This window comes from Aplidium turbinatum, chromosome 15 (genome assembly GCF_918807975.1).
Source record: "Aplidium turbinatum chromosome 15, kaAplTurb1.1, whole genome shotgun sequence".
NCBI lineage: Eukaryota > Metazoa > Chordata > Ascidiacea > Aplousobranchia > Polyclinidae > Aplidium > Aplidium turbinatum.
This window is the reverse complement of record NC_137486.1, coordinates 21,017,130-21,035,676: the sequence shown is the minus strand read 5'-3', so window position 1 is coordinate 21,035,676 and position 18,547 is coordinate 21,017,130. Positions and strand designations below refer to the sequence as shown.

Here is an 18,547-nt window from a genome sequence, read left to right as displayed (position 1 = left end):
TGAAATTTTGTTGCTCTTCTTGCCGTAGTTCCTCCCTGCATCTTTCACATTCGGTATTATCAGTATGTTACTATATCTTGTGCAACATATCAGATTTTTTTTTTTAAAACTTATGACAGATCACAATTTGTCAGAAAAAAATGCTGAATTTTAACAAAAATGTGTGTGTTTCTCGGCAGCCGATTTGTAGCAAGAATTGACAGCGATAGACACCGTGTTATGGTTAGCGAATCGCAGCTGCTCGCTGTACTAGCGAGTGCTCAGCCTTGTGCTGATAGCCGGGAAGAACGCCCCTCTCTTCAAAATGTGTGTATATTTTTCTTTTTTGGCTATAACTCGTTTTGTATTGTAAATAGAGCAAACTTTCTTCGTATAGGACAGATAGAAACATGATGTTTTGACAGCTTTTGAGCTAGGCCTATATATCAAGAGACTCTACGACCAGTGGTGCCGAGATGGGCAATTTTACCCCCTCGCAAGCAGAAATTGGGGGGTTGCCGGCTGGAAAATGGGGGCAACCCCCTAAAGTCAATTTTTAATGAAGTTTTAGATCATTTGTCGGGATTTAAGAACCCCGTTTTTTTTTTCGATTTTCAACAAAAAACTTTTTTCACTCCACCCTATTGCACAGTAGATTCTTCGACGCAACCCCAAAGGCTGCATGAGCTCGAAACTACAAGCAATTTTTTTCGGTATTTTTTTATGTTTTTTTTTCAAGGTTGAGTTTTTGAATCTTTATCCTTGGACTGACAAAGCCTTTGTTAGGCCATTCTTGGCAGTTTCGCATACTTATAGATACCGTATTACCGTAGTGGCTTTGAACCATTGAAGCAGATAGGCTACAGTATAGTGGACTTACCAAGGAGATGTAGAATAGTGACGATTGTGGCAGTCCTAAATGGCGCGAAACGATTAGACAATCCTCACTGAAAGTGAGCAAAATTGTGAGTGTGATGTGAGACAATTGTGAGTGATTGTATCTGGCAGGTGTTGACTTCAATACAACAAAGTCTGAAAGCTTATATTTGCCGCAAAGCAATATCGAAAATACTCAACGCCTTTTTGCATCAGTATAATGAAATTACTCATTGCATTCACGTCAACCAGGGTTGTCTTTCAACGTTGATTCAACCTCTTCTACAGCTAAATAAGATCAATTTTAAAGAAAACAAACTATTGTCAAATATAATCTAGTCAAATTTGATGACTTTCTGTGCCGTGCCAATGTGGCACTTGTTGACCGTTGAAGCGAAACGGAGAGTGTTGACGGTTTCGGCAGTGGCACGTTTCGTGGGGTTTACATTGACCAACATCAATGTCTTGCTGTTCCCTCCTAAGCTGTCCATGAGGAGGAAGGTGAGCTTGGAATTCCGGAATGGGATGTGGCTGTCCTGGAATCGCAGTGAAAACAGAATGTTATATAACGCTTCATCTCAAGGAAAATTAACTTCAATTATACTTCATTCTAAAATCTAAATGGATTAAAAAGCGAACAAAGTTACGCATTGCAGTATTTGTCATTTACCAAGACATCGGGACAACGGATGAACCAACAAAGTAACAATCGGAAACCGTGGAAATAACAAAGAAAAGCTAAAAATGAGAAAATGATATTGACAGGGAATGCGCAGTAATCGACTGGTAGCAAGACACACAATCGAATAAATTGGCAGGAAAAAGTTTTCGCTCTGCTGCAGTGGGCTACCGCATAGCCTACTGAAGGTTTGTGCTAAGAGCAAAGCATTGCGGGAAGCAGCCATGGCCATTAACTAATCATTATTCACAAGGCTTGTCTGACGTAAAATTAAGTAAACAGCGGACGCGTTATTTAGAAAAGAGGAATTTATTTTGCGTTATCACTCTAGAAGACACACTTGTTAATCCAAGTCCCAATATAGCTCTTTCACTGAAAAGCTTGAACTGACCGCTCACCTTGTTTGCTAGGGCGGATATAACGTTGCTCAGCTCCGATAGCGATCCGTTGATCTTCTGCGCCTCCAGGAGCCTCACTCCCTGAGATCCGGTTTCGGCCAACCTTTCCGACCCCGCCAGGTCAATCAGATTCAGCGACGCTGCAAAGACGCAACACCATAATGCGTCATAATCAAATAGAAAAAACAACAACCTTAAAATAAATTCTAAAACCTTAGTTCCATTGAACATTGACCAGCGGGAAAGATGAAGTTAATTTTTGTTCCCACTTCTAATCATATCATCAAGTGCTTTGCTAAAACATAAGAGCGTGCTTTGGAGGAGTTTCGAAGCGAAAAACTTTCGATTATCAACGTAGATCAAAAGATATCGAGTGATTATCTTCACCCGTATCTGCATTGAAGCAGATAAATTTCACCTTCAAGCTTGTCAAATGTACTTAAAATTACCAGCCCAATTGGCACTAAAAAGTAGCCCAAACGTCACAAGGGTTGAAACAAGACCAGAATTGGACAAATACGCGTAAAATATAATCAATATCGAAAAAACTTTGCTGAAAATCAAACGAAACGAAATAAAGCTCGACTACTAAAATTTTTTCGCGATTCCAAGACAAAACTAACAGCAGTACTGGCAACCCTGCTCACCTTCTATGCTTTCACCGGTTGATGAATTGTTTGCTTTGATCTTGAGCATGAAGACCGAGTGGGATCGGGACGATCGGTCGTTCGCGTTCGTCGCAGCGGTGGCGCGCTTCTTCTTTGACTGCGCCAACAACTTGCGAACCTACGAAACATTAACGGAGATAGTAACAGCATAGACCACTAGTACCGTAAAACACAAGTATAACAACACATTCAATGTATCGCTGTGGTTTCCAACTCTTCAGATATGGATTATTTTCAATATACAAAAGCCTGCGGACCAAAACTTTCTAAGGGCGATTTTAAATGCTGAAATCTTTGTACTTTTTTCTGAAATCTATTCAGTCGTGGACTCCTGGATGTCCGTGAATCTCGTCAGGTTAAAAACCACTGGCCTAGATTTTATAAGCACAACCTGTTGTGCTTATTAAATTCCTAGATAAGACTAAGAAAAACAAGGGGGTCGGCAAACAAAAACTTTTCTCTACCAATTAGAGCACGACACTAAAATGCAGAAACACGAACTGTCCAATTTGATGACAGAAATGTTTAAAAAAACTGCGTCAATGGTGTCCGGGAACTCCCGAATGGATGCACACCAGCCTCACCTGACTGAAGTTGTCCACAGTGTGCTCCGTTAGATTTTTCACCCAAACTCGTTGTTGCTGTCCGGACTTTCTAACAGTCTTGATGTCCAGCTTCTGAGACTGGCTGCCGGTGGAGAGAAGATCTTGGAGGGTCTCCCGGTAAATTTCGACATGTTGGACAGCTAAGGAGTACTGGAGAAAAACATCGAAAATGTATGTAAAAGAAATCTATTCGAATTCAAAATTTTCAACAATTGTTCGCAGAAAGGAATGTTCGGATGTGATATGACTTCTGTAGATGGGGAAGCACCACAACAGCCATATTGCGCATTTCACACCACACGTGGATGATAAAAGCAAGCACATCGAGCTATACGACAGTTTCAGAACCTAACGCCGATAAACGAAAGCGGGTTAAGCAAAACGAACCTGCTTTATACAAAATCTTTGGAAAGTACTTGTTATTTATTTTAAACCCGAACGCAACTTGTATTCTGTATGCTCTTGAACTACTGAGTACTTCACTATACGATGGCATGACGGTGAAGCAATACTTAAATTAAGCAAACAAATTTTCTAAACCTATTTTACAGAAATAATGAGCTGATAAAGCGGAGTGAACAAGAATTGTTGTAAAGTGATGTCACAATGACGTCATACCTCCCAATCGAATTTCTTTTTCTCTTCGCATTTTTGAAAGATCAGTCTCATCGCCCTAGGGATGATGCCGTCTCCTCCCCCCAACCCGTCATCCACCCCCTCCATTGTGTATGTTTTACCTGGAAACGAAATACATGAGAATAAAGGTTAAGAGAAAATAAAGAAAATAAAGAGAAAATAAATACATAAAAAAAATAAATAAAAAAATAAATAAAAATAAATAAAATAAGAAAATAAGAAAATAAAATAAGAAAATAAAGAAAATAAAATAAAATAAGAAAATAAAAATAAATAAAATAAGAAAATAAAGAGAAAATAAATACAATAAAGGTTAAGAGAACGTAAAAGTCCGTGAAGGCGTGAAAGAACCGAGTAAAACTAACCGGCGCCTGTCTGTCCGTATGCGAATATGCACACGTTGTATCCGTCCAAGGCCGACTCTACAAGCTGGGACACTTCAGCGAACACTTGCTCTTGCGTGCCACTCGCATTGAACACTTTGTCGAAGGAATACGTGAGAGGCTTTTTCGCTTCCTGCAAGTCACTGACGTCATGACAGGCCAATACAACAGCGCAAGAAATGTGGGAAAAGCATCTAAAACTGCTCCCTCTATCACACAAACAGTAGGATTGATAATTCGATTGTCAACACAGTGCCAGGCAGGAAAGCCACGAGCCAAACTTGCCAGGTATGGACTAGACCTGCCGGATGAACAATAAAAGATGATACATGTATTTGATATCTTCACACAATGAATAATTTGACATTAAAAAGGGTAACCATAACGTTCAGTGTTCACCTGTACCTACAGCACTTGCAACTACGTCACTTACATTGACAATCACAAGAGACTTGTCGTCGCTTCCCGGGAAGTCAATGTGGTCCATTGGGCCAAACTCAGCCTCTTCTTTCTTTAACAGAGGCCTGACTCGGCAAAACACCCGGATGTTGCCCTACGTCATAGTTGAAATCACGTTAAAAGACACGGACAGTAAAATTTTTAGTTTCATCAAAAGTGACGTTGTCTTATCCAGGTTGTTGTCGGTGGTTAAAGATTTAGTTAAAGTGGATAGAAGCTAAGCCGTATAAAAAAATCAAAAAGCCCAAAATGTAGATACTAAACTCATGTTCAGCGTACGTTTCGAAAACCAAACTGTTTTCATCGTCAGTGCTGGAACAGTAAATTAAAGCAATCTCTGGTGCCGATTGCTAGTTTTCGAAACGTTTGCTGAACATGAGTTTAGTATCTACATTTTGGGCTCTCTAATTAGATTGACTTGGCGTTCCAACCATTTTGCTCCTAAGCTAAACCCTGTTTTTATGAAAAGGTTTAGTTTTCTGCCTAGTACGTTTCACCTAAAAGTACCCTTTGCTGTGGGTGCAGCAAGGACAAGCAACCCCATAAACAAGCACGACTCATGGCTCTAAAATCTTCATTCCCTTCTTCACTTTACATGGTGAAAAAAATGGCGCCCACCTTTAGTTCTTGGACCAGATTGAGTAGTCTCCTCCGGTCGGTCTCAGCAGTGCCGAGCTCCTCTTCTATTCTTGTGATCGTTGATCGCTCCTTTTGAAGATCCAACTGAAGACGACTAATTTCGTCCTGACGTAAAAAAATAAAACGTAAACAACTCAATCTATTACAATTGGATCAAGCTAAGTTTTGTGGTGTTAATTCTGTCTTGGTAGATTCCAAAAATCTTAGGTGTGCAACTGTGCATAGGTCAAAAATGTTTGAAAATCGCTGGACTAGAGCAGCTACCCCGCTAAGTTAGCGGGGTATCAGTCTGAAAGTCAAAACGTCAAACAAAATTTTACTCTCATTGTGAAACGAGATTTTCCATGAAAATGAAAAATGACGCATAGCGCGTGACGCTTAAAATCGGCAAAATAGTTGACGGCGCTATCACTTCCGTCAACTAAAAAATAAATTGACGGCGCTAGCCTCAGCGTCAACGTACAACACTGCCGCTGACAAAAGCCTGGAAAGACAAGGGCAAAAAAAACTTACAGTTTTATCTTGGCACTCTTGTTCTATCCTCTGCTTTTCCTCTTTAGCGACCAACTGCTCCCGGAGGAGCTCAGCGACACGTTCCTCAACTTCTGCAGTTTCACGTCTCTGTGTTCTAATGTCAACTTCCAATTGATCACGACAACGTCGCACGGAAGACAATTGGCTGAGAAGATCGTCGCGGTCTCTGAACAAATTGTTAAAAAACAACATAATATTACGTTGGAAATACATGGGTTGGATGCCATGTCGACCATACCAGAGACGTCCAACATGATGATAAGCAAAGTTCTTGTCAAACACTGCACAAAGGAGCAAGCTGATCACAGTGGATCGGCTTTGAATGTGCTCGGAAGATGATGGCAGAGGTGATACGGCATGTGTTGATTAAAGTTAATGACACCAGAGGAAGATCGGGGTTGAGTTGGAGAAATGATGCGAAGGGAAATACATGCAGTGTCAAGTTGAAGATATGCAGTTGAGTGATTATTGGAGGGAAGTTGTTTCGAGCAAAGCAGCCAATCCTCGCGCCAGGAAACGAAAAAATGAAGTGTCCGACACTTCACAGAAGACCACGGCTTATTAACGACATCAAGCTATAAGTCTACAAAATATAAGATACAACATGAAAAACATAATTCGATTAGTAGTACTAAATAATTAGCACTGAATTTATTACAAAATCTTTAACATTGCTGGAACATTTTCAAGACAGTTTTGCTTCAAGAAAAATAAATTCTGGAGCAAGATCACTTGGAACTTACAAATTCATTTTTCTGATCTTTTCCTCATGTTGGTCATCCTTATCCCTTAGTCTCCTTTCCAGGTCATGGCAGGCTTGATCTTTGTTACCAAGTTGACTTCTTAGTTCGCTCACGTCAGACGATAGGGCGGACTTCTCCCAACTTATGCTTTGTTTTTCATGTTCTAAAGCCTGCGCATGCCGTAAATGCAACGTCATAAGTACAGCCGACGCGACTATGGCGTAACAGAACGCGACTACTTTTGAAACCAAGAAACAAACTGCAGAAAATCACATTATTCAGCCGCAAACAAGTTGACTATTGACTTTCATTAAATAACATGCTGAAGCTATATTCGAAAGATATGAACTTATTCTACCTTGCAAAATATGTATCTCGTATGTACTTCCATTTAGAACCTTAAACTTAACACATTTTACTTACTTTAAGCCTGGATAGAATGTTGTCAATGGTTGTTTCTTTCTCCTTCGCAGCTATCAACTCTGCAGCTTTCTTTTGCTTAGAAATGGCCAGTTCTTCTTTTAAATCGCTCACTTGTCCCTTCAAGTCCCATGGTTTACGCTTTGTCTTCTTTTCAGCTGAGGAACAACATTATCATCACTTTACCAAACAAATTGCCATCATGAACTAAAGACAAACCATACAGCACCACCTGATGGTAACGGCGTAAAAGCACAACACCAGCTGCAACAAAGCCGTGCATGAGTAAGAATGGTGAGTGGTAAAGCTCTGACACAAAGAGCCGCTCCTTTCACTCTGTTCTTCATCATTATAACAATCGCGTTGCCGCTGGGAAGTTTGTGGTCGCAATTACACATACCGTACTAACTGCCCCGTTCCTCACGATGTAGGATCGTATAAAAATACAGTTCAGAGTGTTGTTGAGTGTCTGTTACACATGGCTTAATAGTGAACTTTACAAATAGTTTTGTTAGTAAATTAATTAAGTTTCGTTTACTGTTGTTTTGTACAGCATCCCGGAGCATGGTTTCAACATGGACGTGTGGCTCTTTATAAGTGATGTTATTATTGAAACAAGTGTACAAGCATTGAGCAACATACACTTTACCTGCACACAAGTCAAAAGTGTCATTGAGGCTCCCTGAAATCTAAGATAAACAACCAACAAAGTATCGTACCCTGACTTGTGACACTGGTGTTACTGCCAGAAGAGCCACGGCTGCTGTTGGCACTTCGAACAGGGTATTTAGGTTCTGGTGGTGTTTTCTTTTGTGGCCTGGTTGCTCCGTAATTGGTCGAATTAATACGAGAAGCTAAGGACATAACGCAGTAATAATTTTTAGTTTCAGAATACAAGAGATGGTCTATGACCATTGAACGCAGTACAAAAGGATTAATTTTGGTTTCAAAGACCCCTAAAAAAAATTCTTTCCATTGCTAATAATCAGTCGTACCAAGCAATGTTAAATGCTGAATATTTGAAAAACGATAACATTGATCACGTGTCATAAATCAATGATTTAAGTTTTAAAAGATAGTAAAACAACATTTCAGAAGGGAAAATATCAAACACTCCATACCAGTTGGTTTCGATGCAGCAGATCGGGTCGTTCGTTTGACGTTGGAAGTAGTGGTTGCAACTTCCTTTTTCACGGAAGGCCGGGAAGCTGCTGAATAGCGAAGGATAATGAATGCAAACTGCACAAGGATACTTGTACAATAGGGTGGGCCGTTTTTGACTTTTTTTCGAAATTCAAAAACGGCTAGTCATAAAAAGTGGCACATGCATGAAAAAATTACGTGTGCAAAATTTCATCAGTTTGGGGGTGCATCTTCTGCCCCCGCAGGGGAGTCAAACTTTCAATTTTTTGAAAAAAAAAGAGGAAATTTCACTTTCCGTTTTAACATAATTTTTTTTATAATTTTTCTACTGGCTAGTTATAAATTGTAAGTGGGATGTACCCAAAACTTTCCTATGTAAAGGCATGTTCGAAGCTTAAGGTTTACTGCCCCCGCATCGACGACCAAAATGCTGAATTTTCACCAATATGAGATGCTATTTTGTCATTGCTCAATAAACAAACTTGTCGCAAAAGGGTGAGATGGTGTTAACGCTGTACGCTCATTTATGTTCTGTCCATTAAATTTGCAGGATGATACGAATGAGGTACGAAGATCAGTACATATTTATGATAAAGAGTTACAAAAAAAAAATGAAGAACCTTTTGAAGTCAAATTCTAGAGGTGGGCCTAAATTTCAGCAAAATTTGGACCAAATGAAAGAATCTGCAAAGCAAAATTCTTTGAAATCGGTTGTTGTAGCCTAAGTGTTCCAATTTTCTGCAATGTACTTGCCCGCAGGAAAATCGTGTCCCTGTTACAGAACAACAGTTCCTTCTTGATCAAAGAACAACTCGCATAATGGTGATTGATAAACATGATAAATCGGCCACAAAATCTAATTTTAAACGTTTTCCGAGGAGATCAGAACAATTCCGTTCTTTACGTGAAGACCCAGGAGCAGGCATAAGTAGCGCTTTGGTTAAAACACCTTTAACTTCTTATTCAAGCTCAGAAACTTTGTCATCCAATGAAGAACGCTGCGAAGATTTTGATTATCAATCCAGTTTTGCCTCGGAAAACCCCAGAAAAAGCAAGGTTACTTCCAGTTTAGTAGTATTTGCTGAATCATGCGATCGTACTGGTATTTCAGATAGGTCTGCAGCACTTATTGCTTCATCATTTCTACAAGATGCGGGAGTTGTAACGGATAGCGAATCTCAATCAGTCATAGATAAAAGCAAAGTGAGAAGAGCGAGAAAAAAGATGAGGATTACAACTCAAATGGAAAGTAGGCCTATCATGTGCATAAATTTGCAAAGCATATATTTTGATGGCCGAAAAGATTAAACCATCAAACAAAATGAAATTGCTGGGAGACTTCGAAAACATTTCGCAGTTGAAGAACACATTACTTTACTTGAGGAGCCAAGTTATCATTTCGATGGTCATTTTACTGCAGCCAACTGATCTAATGTGTCAATAGCTACCGGGATTCTTGAATATCTTGGATCCAATAAAATTAGCTACGATAATGTAATGGCAATTGGATGCGATGGAACCGCAATAAACACAGGTCAAAAAGGCGTCGTGATAAAGCTCCTGGAAGATCATTTCCAAAAGCCACTTCAATGGTTAATATGCCTACTCCATAGTAATGAATTGCCTCTTAGGCATCTTGTGAAAGATATGGCAATACTAGCAGACCTGATAGCTTCACTGGGCCCATTATAAAGCAGCTAGCCACTGTCACACAACTAGATGTTGTAAAATATAAAGCAGTTCCGGCACCAAAGATTGAAATTGATGAAAATGACCTCAGCACTGACTAAACATATCTTCTACACATGCACAGAGCAGTGAAAAGTGGAGATATATCAATTCATTTCGCATATAGGAGTCCAGGTATGATGAACCACTCAAGATGGTTGAACACAGCCAATAGAATTCTACGTTTATATGTTGCATCTAACGCGTCAGCTGTATTGGTGGAACGTGTGGACTATATTATGAATGTTTATATTCCATTATGGTTTGCCATTATAAAGGAAAGCAATTTCACTAATGGCTAAAAATTTTTTTTTAAATTCTACACTCTGCTCAGAAGCTATCGAATAAAGCTCGCAATATCCTCAACAAAGTAATATAGAGGAATGTGTTTTATGCCCATCCTGAAAACATTTTGATTGCAATCATATGTTATACCAAAGAGTAGGCTATGTAAGGGAACTATAGGATGGAGAAGAATTTTCAATTCAAGAATATTATCATCTCACAGCACTCGTCAACAAAAATTCACCCTGTCAATATTGCAGTTCAGTTCCGAACGTTATTTTAAGATGATAGACTGGCAAAATATTCCAGCTACGGAACCCCCAGCGATACGTGGTGTTGACAGCAATGTGATAAAAGAGCACATCAAAACAAAGATGCCTTTACAACAGTTGTTTTCTACGTTTTCTCTGCCACACACAACAGATGCTCATCACATGTTGTGGACAGCGTTGAAAGAGATGGGTAGCCTACATTAAAGCAATATTACAATCAAGGAAAAAAAATTCCTAGGTTCCAGTCGAAACAAGATTTTATGATTCATTAGACTTCAGCCAGAACTAAATTTGAGCAATAATCTGGGGAGCTGGCTAAAAGACCTTGTTGTTTGTTGTATTTTTGACACAATTTCTTTTTTTTTGTTAACACAAGTTCTTTTTTATCGTTACATTGCTGTCAAACAAAGTTTACTCTTGTATGTGGTTCTGTAATAGCCTATCAAGTGAACTTTTAATGGTTTGTAAATGACAAATTTGTGTAAACAAAATCATGATAACAATTCACGTGGAACTGTACAGTACATTCCATTTACGGAACCTGCAGATCATATTGCTTTTATTCTGAAGTAAATTATAGGTTGCGTTTTATAGCTGCAACTGATCAAACGTAGGCTACTATTACTTTTAATTTAAGCAAGACTACGTCTTATAGTTTGTCAGTTCGTATCATCCTGCAAAGTTAGTGGACAGAACATAAATGAGCGTACAGCGTTAACACCATCTCGCCCTTTTGCGACAAGTTTGTTTATTGAGCAATGACAAAATAGCATCTCAAATTGGTGAAAATTCAGCATTTTGGTCGTCGATGCGGGGGCAGTAAACCTTAAGCTTCGAACATGCCTTTACATAGGAAAGTTTTGGGTACATCCCACTTACAATTTATAACTAGCCAGTAGAAAAATTATAAAAAAAATTATGTTAAAACGGAAAGTGAAATTTCCCCTTTTTTTTCAAAAAATTGAAAGTTTGACTCCCCTGCGGGGGCAGAAGATGCACCCCCAAACTGATGAAATTTTGCACACGTGATTTTTTCATGCATGTGCCACTTTTTATGACTAGCCGTTTTTGAATTTCGAAAAAAAGTCAAAAACGGCCCACCCTATTGTACAAAGTAGTAGAAGAAGTCATAGAAGCAGTAAGTCAAACAAGACGGAAGCGGACAGAAAGCGAACAATGGACTGACCAATACAACGTCGGTCAGTTACCATCCATCACCAAGACCTGAAAGTTGTGGGATTACTTCATGCCAGTGACCGTGCCGAATGTGGCAAGATATCAGAAGAAAACCAAACCCCTTTCCAAGCAAGATAACAACATAAAATACTTGAATCATACATAATGTTATTGGTACCTCTAGCTTGGCCATAGCCTGATGATACAGCACTTTTGGCAGCTTTACTCTGACATATTTTAAGAGCGTTGTTGATGCTTCTCCTTGCAGCTTTACGTTTATTGTCTTTTAAACAATCCACCCTCGAGTTGATTGGTTTTGCTTTCTTTGCTTGAGGGCCGGTGTTGTCAGCATCAAGGTGCTTTCTTTTCGAACCGCTGTCTTGGAATGTCACCTTGAAATTAATAGCAAAATATGTTAAAATTTTTATTCAGCAAAACCATGACTACAACTTGCGGGCTAAATTTCTACACAAAACCTTAAGACGTCTTACGGTTTACAATTACAGTATATCAAAAAACATATCACTTCACTTTGCGGTTCTGGAGTGCCGTACCTGGACAATAGATGGTTGAAAACTTAACACTAAGTGTTGTTGGTTGACTTAAGTCATTAATGGCAAATCTCATCAAGAAAATCATGTAAGTAACTTTGAGTTGAATTGAAAACTTAACAAATGCACGATAACAATTCACAAAATCATGGTGCAGAAAGCAAACAATCAAAATGAAGGTTCTGATGAACAACGCAACAAATCATTTCATTTTAATAAACCAACTATGTTCTCAGTTTCCTTCCATTAATTATATGGCTTTTCTGGTGCAGCAACTTTAAAAATAAATCAATGGAATGGAAGCTAGATTTGATGACCAGTGACTGGTTAAATATAAAGAAAAATTTATGTTAAGAGTGCACTAAGCTCTTTGGTAAAATGAAAACAGTTCGATAGTCAAAGTTCGCCAGCAAAAAGTAGTTAGATCACATAGCTTAACCCAGGGGTCACCAACCTTTTTTGCATGCGGGCCACTTTGGCACTAAGGAGAGCTATGGCGGGCCGCACTAATAAAATTTTAGGTAGCTTGACTCTTATGCTAGAAATGAACGCATTTAATACCCAGTATTCAGCGTTAGGCCTACATGTTGTTACTATTTATCTTAGAATACCGCAGCAAAAAAATTAGTCGAACAACGCTACTGCCAGACCAAGCTCCTTTAAACAACACCTTTGACTTCTTTAACAATGTCTAATAAACGAGGCCAGTTCATGGCCACCTGGAGATTTGGCCTGATTTGTCACATTTTGCAGATTTTGATTACAGCTACTGCTAGTGCTTGACTGATATTTTTTGAGATGTTTTTACTTTTTGCAGTTTCCTAATGACATAAAACTTTTTTGTTGCCTTGGGGAAGCAATAGCAAGGGAGAAAAAGGAAGTTGAAAAACGCAAAATCAGACTGTTATTGAAAATTAACAGTCTGACTAAAATCTACAAAATCAAACGTTCTTTGTTTTTCAACATGTGAGGATGTTAAAACCTATTGTGTCATCTGGGGAAAAGAATGAAGAAAGCGTTAAAATCTAATTTTCAGAAAAATTTATTTAAACGTTCACCCAAAGTTAGAAAAACCTGGAAATTTCTGCAAAATGTGACAAATCAGGCCGTATCTTTAGGTGGCCATGGCCACTTGTTTTGCGCACTTGTAGCGAGGCGAGCGGTTTCATCAGAATATTCATCGCCAAGCAAGAGTGATGTTGTCACTTCGCTTCACAAAAGATATCTTGCAATTAACAGTTTCAGTAACCAAAGAAATCGCAATATAGGCAACAACAGTGACCTGCTATGCTGCTAACATATCAGCGAAGAATAGGTTCCAATAACAGGGAGAAAGAAACAAACGCTTGTAGAAATCACCGAAAAAACGTTTCTATCGCAACTCATGAACGGTGTTCCCTCTAAAAAAGCAATGAGTTGGTTTTTTCATCTTTTTGTGAGAGTCTGTAAAACCGTATTATTTTCTTGATTATTAGACAACTGTCACTTGCGGTGCTTATCAGCATGACAAGAATTGTTGATAACAACATTTCACAGTAGGCTACCAAACTAAATATTTTCATAATAGCCTACAACCAGAAGTTGTCTTATGAAAATACAACCATAATACAATCAAAAGTAATACAACCAACACCTGTCAGAAGATATTTCATTTTCTTGATACAACCAGAAAATTTAAATTTATATATAATATTTTGCCCATTTATTATAAATTGAGTTGGCACACCGACCTATTTTGCCAACAAAAACTTGCATAACGGGAACACTGCTCGTGAAACACAATAACGGTGAAACGCACACTAGTGTTTACATGACACTTACTAACTTAAAATAAGCAACCCTATGCTCATAGACAATTTCGAAAATCGAAAACAGACGTTTTAATCAACCACTCGGACAGTGTGGCTGGACATCGCATTGGAATAACTTTAAGCGACCCCCACCTAGATCTACAATCTGAATGGTCGGTCGGTGGAATCGTATGCAAAGCGAAAATATGCTTCCCGGAATGTATTTTTTACCTTCATGCTCATTGACTCCTCAAGAAAAGTAGTTTGGGTTATACTTGTACGCTGATACCTTCCGCGGGCCGCAGCGATACAGCGTGGCGGGCCGCATGCGGCCCGCGGGCCGCCATTTGGTGACCCCTGGCTTAACCTATTCAACTCTGTTTAATATGAGTGGTTACGTGCCACTGCCAAATACCGCATATGATGATAAATTATGCATTTTGCTTAAAATACATACTGCCTTTGTTTCTGGTACTAAAGTAGGATTTACGTTTTCGTCTCCTTGGCCTTTGAACTGTAAGTAACAAACAGTGTTTTTACACTGATACTATTGATGTGCATTGCCTAAGAGCATGCTGGTTAGTTATTATTGTTATACAATGTATTTGCATAGCCAGGGCTTCCTGGCCAAGGCACAAGAAAAGAATTCCTAAATTTTTGGCTTTTTCCAAACATTAGTTTAAGTGTAGGACAAGAATTAAAAATTTTCAAACTTTTGAAATAAACACAATGCTTTAAAAGTGATTTACTGATGATACTATTGTGACAGTGAAGTGTATGACACACCACACACTTTTAGCTACAAAAATACATATACAATACAGTACACATATATGGTAATGTTTCATTTGAATAAGGACCTTCTGATGATCTTCCTTTTAGGGAGAAACAGGCTGTAGTGTAGACTGTAGAGGTTTTAGGAAGTAATAACTACAGTAGAACTCGGTTAATCCGGATTCGATTTGACCGGCGATTCCATCCGGATTAGGCGAAGATCCGGATTAACCGATGACGGTTCTATCAAGCCTGACGTTACCTAGATAGAAGGGTATCGGTAAAAATCACCGAAATTGAACGCATTAGTGTGGTCATCTGCCAATTCCGAGACGCGCGATCACCATATTAGCGATAGAATTCTTTTAAAATGCAGTATGCATGTAAAACGAATGTATTTGTACACTCTGCGTCTAACGCAAGAACACACTGGCAAAAGTTCAGACATGACATGCAGATTCAGACATGCGTGTTCAGACATGCAACTTCAGACATGCAACTTCAGACATGCGTGTCGGAATAATCTGTAGTCACTCAAAACTTTTGAAAACAGTTACAGAAGACGAGTTTCTTTGGAAAACTTACAAAAAATCAAACAAAGTCTTCTATTGGAAAAACATCACCGACATACCGCCGAAAATTCCACCGACATTTTTTCAAGTTACAGTACGAGTTTGAGCATTTGCGCACGAATTTTGCGTTAGGAGGGATTACTGTTCATGAAAAGAAGAAATCCGCAATAATTTATTGCGTCACATTAACGGAACAATAGATAAGAAATTTCTCGCAATAAGCCACGTTACGTTTTAGCATAAAATGGCAAAACTGTCGGGAAAATTCGGATAAAGCGATAGAGAAAGCGCAACTTTTGTCCGGAATAGGCGAAGATCCGGATAATCCGAAGCCGTTTCTCAAGAAAAAAATTACAAATCATTTGTACTTCCAGTTTCATCCGGATTAGGCGAAGATCCGGATTAACCGAATCCGGATTAACCGAGTTCTACTGTATATTTGATATATATTATATATATATGATAATGTAGTGTAAAATTATGACAAAATGTTACTTACAACTCCTGCTGCTCCTACAGGTGAAAAGCCAAATGCCTGATACAATAAACAAAATAAATGAAAGGTATCTAATTAAATAGTAAATTTGCAGTTTAAGTAAGAAAGTTTATATAATTACTACAAAAATCAAAAAATCAGTGATATGATTTGTACTCCTTGTGACAAGTTGTTCATTAAACATGGTGAGATGACCACTTGATCAGCAAAACTTTGCAGATAGAAGCTTGAAATATTGTGGTTCACATTGACTAGAAAAAAGACTGATGCTGTTGAATTAAAGAATAATTTTGCATATACGGCTGTCGGCTACGCGCAGTAAATGTAATCTCAGCAACACAGCATGCCAATAAATGTCCAATAAACTTCAAGTACTTTTATTGATTCAAACACAAGCAATAACAAATAAAAAGTATTTCCATACCCCATGTGCCCTTGGTGTTTGCAAATTGCTTGAGTCAGACAACTAAAAAACACAAACTTATATGCTCAACTATGAAAACACAATGCATTTGGCCTATTGAAGTAAAGTTTGAACAACAAGATAATGATAGAATTTTTTACAGATTTTACATTTCCTTGCCCATCACTCTTTAGTAACAACTGCCAAAGAGCATGTATAGCAATGCAACGATAAAATTTTAGACAAATATATATATATATATTACGCTTATATAAATTACATATATAAAAACAATGAAAACTATTAATACTACAAAAAGTGCTCAATGCCAAGCAAAAAGGCAAAGCAGAGCGAATTAAATCAAATATAGTTATTACTATCTGAAGCCTTTACAAATTGTTTCACCTAAGGGATCATCAGAAGGTCTTATTCAAATAGAATAAGACCTTCTGATGATCCCTTAGGTGAAACAATTTGTAAAGGCTTCAGATAGTAATAACTATATTTGATTAAATTATTATATATATATATTTAACTGCAAATGACTAACGGCTCTGTACCATAACAAGAAACTGCATAATATTTATATAGCCTATATGAAATGTCCAAAACTTTTTTCATGAAGTAAAATGTTAGCAATTACCGAGCCAAAGAAACTCCGAGGAGTTGGTAATTTAGACCTTGCTGGCAATTTTGAAGCAGAAGGAATGCTGACAGGTTTGACATTTGCACTTGGAATTCGTGGCCGCTGAAACTGTTCTGCTTCAGGCAACAATACAGGCCTGGGATTGGAGGTGTCTTTATCTTCCATCTGCACAAAACAATAAATTAAACTATGGTACGCTTGGCATTCTCGAAAAAACACGATTGATTTGACAGTTTGACACCATAATTTTTTTACAAAAGCATTTATGTTTGGTCACTCAGTAAACTGCTCAACATAAAATATTACGTTTAAAGCTCAAATTTAGAAAACTTCAAATGAAAATGACATACTCCACACAAAATGTCTCTCAGCTCTTCCGTTTCGATTAAACTTTTTTTTAGCACAAACTAATCTAAAAACAAAACTGTTTCACAGATTTTTTATTTATGGAAAAACAATCAAGTCTAAAAACAAATTTATAATATAGAAAACAATAAACATTTTTTCTATGTAGTGGCTATATACAATATACGGTAGGCTATACATTTAATGTGCGATTGTGCGTTGGTCTCAGTCAGTGGTACGGTATATAGAACATCTTTTTTGAAGCTTCAAGGGACATTGATTTGATTCTGCTTGGAAGGTTTGTTGTCAAAACAGTTGATGATTGAGAATGGGACTGTATTATACAATGATATCCAGCTATCTGTTGCATTGCATTTTTAATTGTATGACATAGGTACAATCCTACTACGGTATATTTCTCACAATGGACGCTGTGTTGCTTTTGTCAGTTGTTAATAAACAGGCAACTCAAGCAGCTGATGAAAAAAGCAATTTTACAAGCTTCTGCTTAAGTGACTTAAAGAAAACATAGCCTTGAAGCCTTTAATAGATTAAAGGCATAGATACCTACTTTTTTCTATTAACCGAGGTGATACAATCTTTTGTACCATCCCATTTGTACTTATTTGCAGCCTAGATGTGAATACATATGCACACATTGTGCTACAGTACAGCTTAAAAAATCAAATGCTGATTTGATGATTTTCTCAGGTTGTGCACTTCAAGGACAGCTCTTCATTTCGTGGCACCAAATATATCGAAAAATTTTCAGTCATTATTCTACATAGGATTTGGACAAATGATTGTTCAGGGCTTGATTACAAAACTGCAATTTAGAAACATCTCACAAAAAGAAACTTTGCGTTATATTGCCTGTGACCCTCGACAAGAGGAAGAAACTTAATGATCCTACACTTTAAAAACAAATAGAAACTTCACTCTGTGACTAGACTAGTAGTTCAGTAGCCTCTACAAGGATTTGAAACTGCCTGGAACAAGGTACCAAACAAGCTTTCTCAGTTTTTGGAGAGAAATTCTCACAACAAATTGAGTGCAGCTGATTTGAAACTGGTTTCTTAATTCAGACTTGATACGTTTTATTTAACGTTCGCATTTTGTCGCTTCCACCTTTTTCTAGACCTTTGCTATGTTGACGTGTATTGTTTTTTCTGTGATGGTCAAAAATAAAAACAACTGAACTGGGTACTACGGTATATGATATATTTCTGAATAAATATTTTATTGTTTTTGTATGGCCAATGAACTTAACTGCGCTAAACAGCGAGAAGCTCATGTTATGACCGTACTTAATAAAACGTTGTGTGGACCTATGCTTAGTTTGACAAG

General features: G+C 38.0%; 1 protein-coding gene across 2 annotated transcripts; it reads right to left on the bottom strand.

Annotated features, from left to right (window-relative positions):
• Window positions 1–1,007: 1,007 nt before the first annotated feature.
• On the bottom strand, window positions 1,008–17,321 carry LOC145784468 (uncharacterized). 2 transcript variants are annotated; one of them, XM_082596288.1, is made up of 19 exons: window positions 17,206–17,321; window positions 16,853–17,020; window positions 16,231–16,272; window positions 15,810–15,845; window positions 14,422–14,478; window positions 11,802–12,015; window positions 8,141–8,230; window positions 7,739–7,873; window positions 7,023–7,177; window positions 6,600–6,769; window positions 5,836–6,022; window positions 5,302–5,427; window positions 4,658–4,777; window positions 4,207–4,357; window positions 3,824–3,942; window positions 3,185–3,355; window positions 2,580–2,718; window positions 1,933–2,072; window positions 1,008–1,391 (listed from the first exon to the last, which is right to left on the bottom strand). In XM_082596288.1, the coding sequence occupies exons 2-19, from the start codon at window positions 17,018–17,020 to the stop codon at window positions 1,191–1,193; spliced, it is 2,421 nt and encodes an 806-aa protein (XP_082452414.1). In that variant the 5' UTR covers window positions 17,206–17,321; the 3' UTR covers window positions 1,008–1,190. The 2 variants fall into 2 exon arrangements, with proteins under 2 accessions (XP_082452414.1, XP_082452415.1); XM_082596289.1 differs by having other exon boundaries at window positions 8,141–8,227.
• Window positions 17,322–18,547: the final 1,226 nt, after the last annotated feature.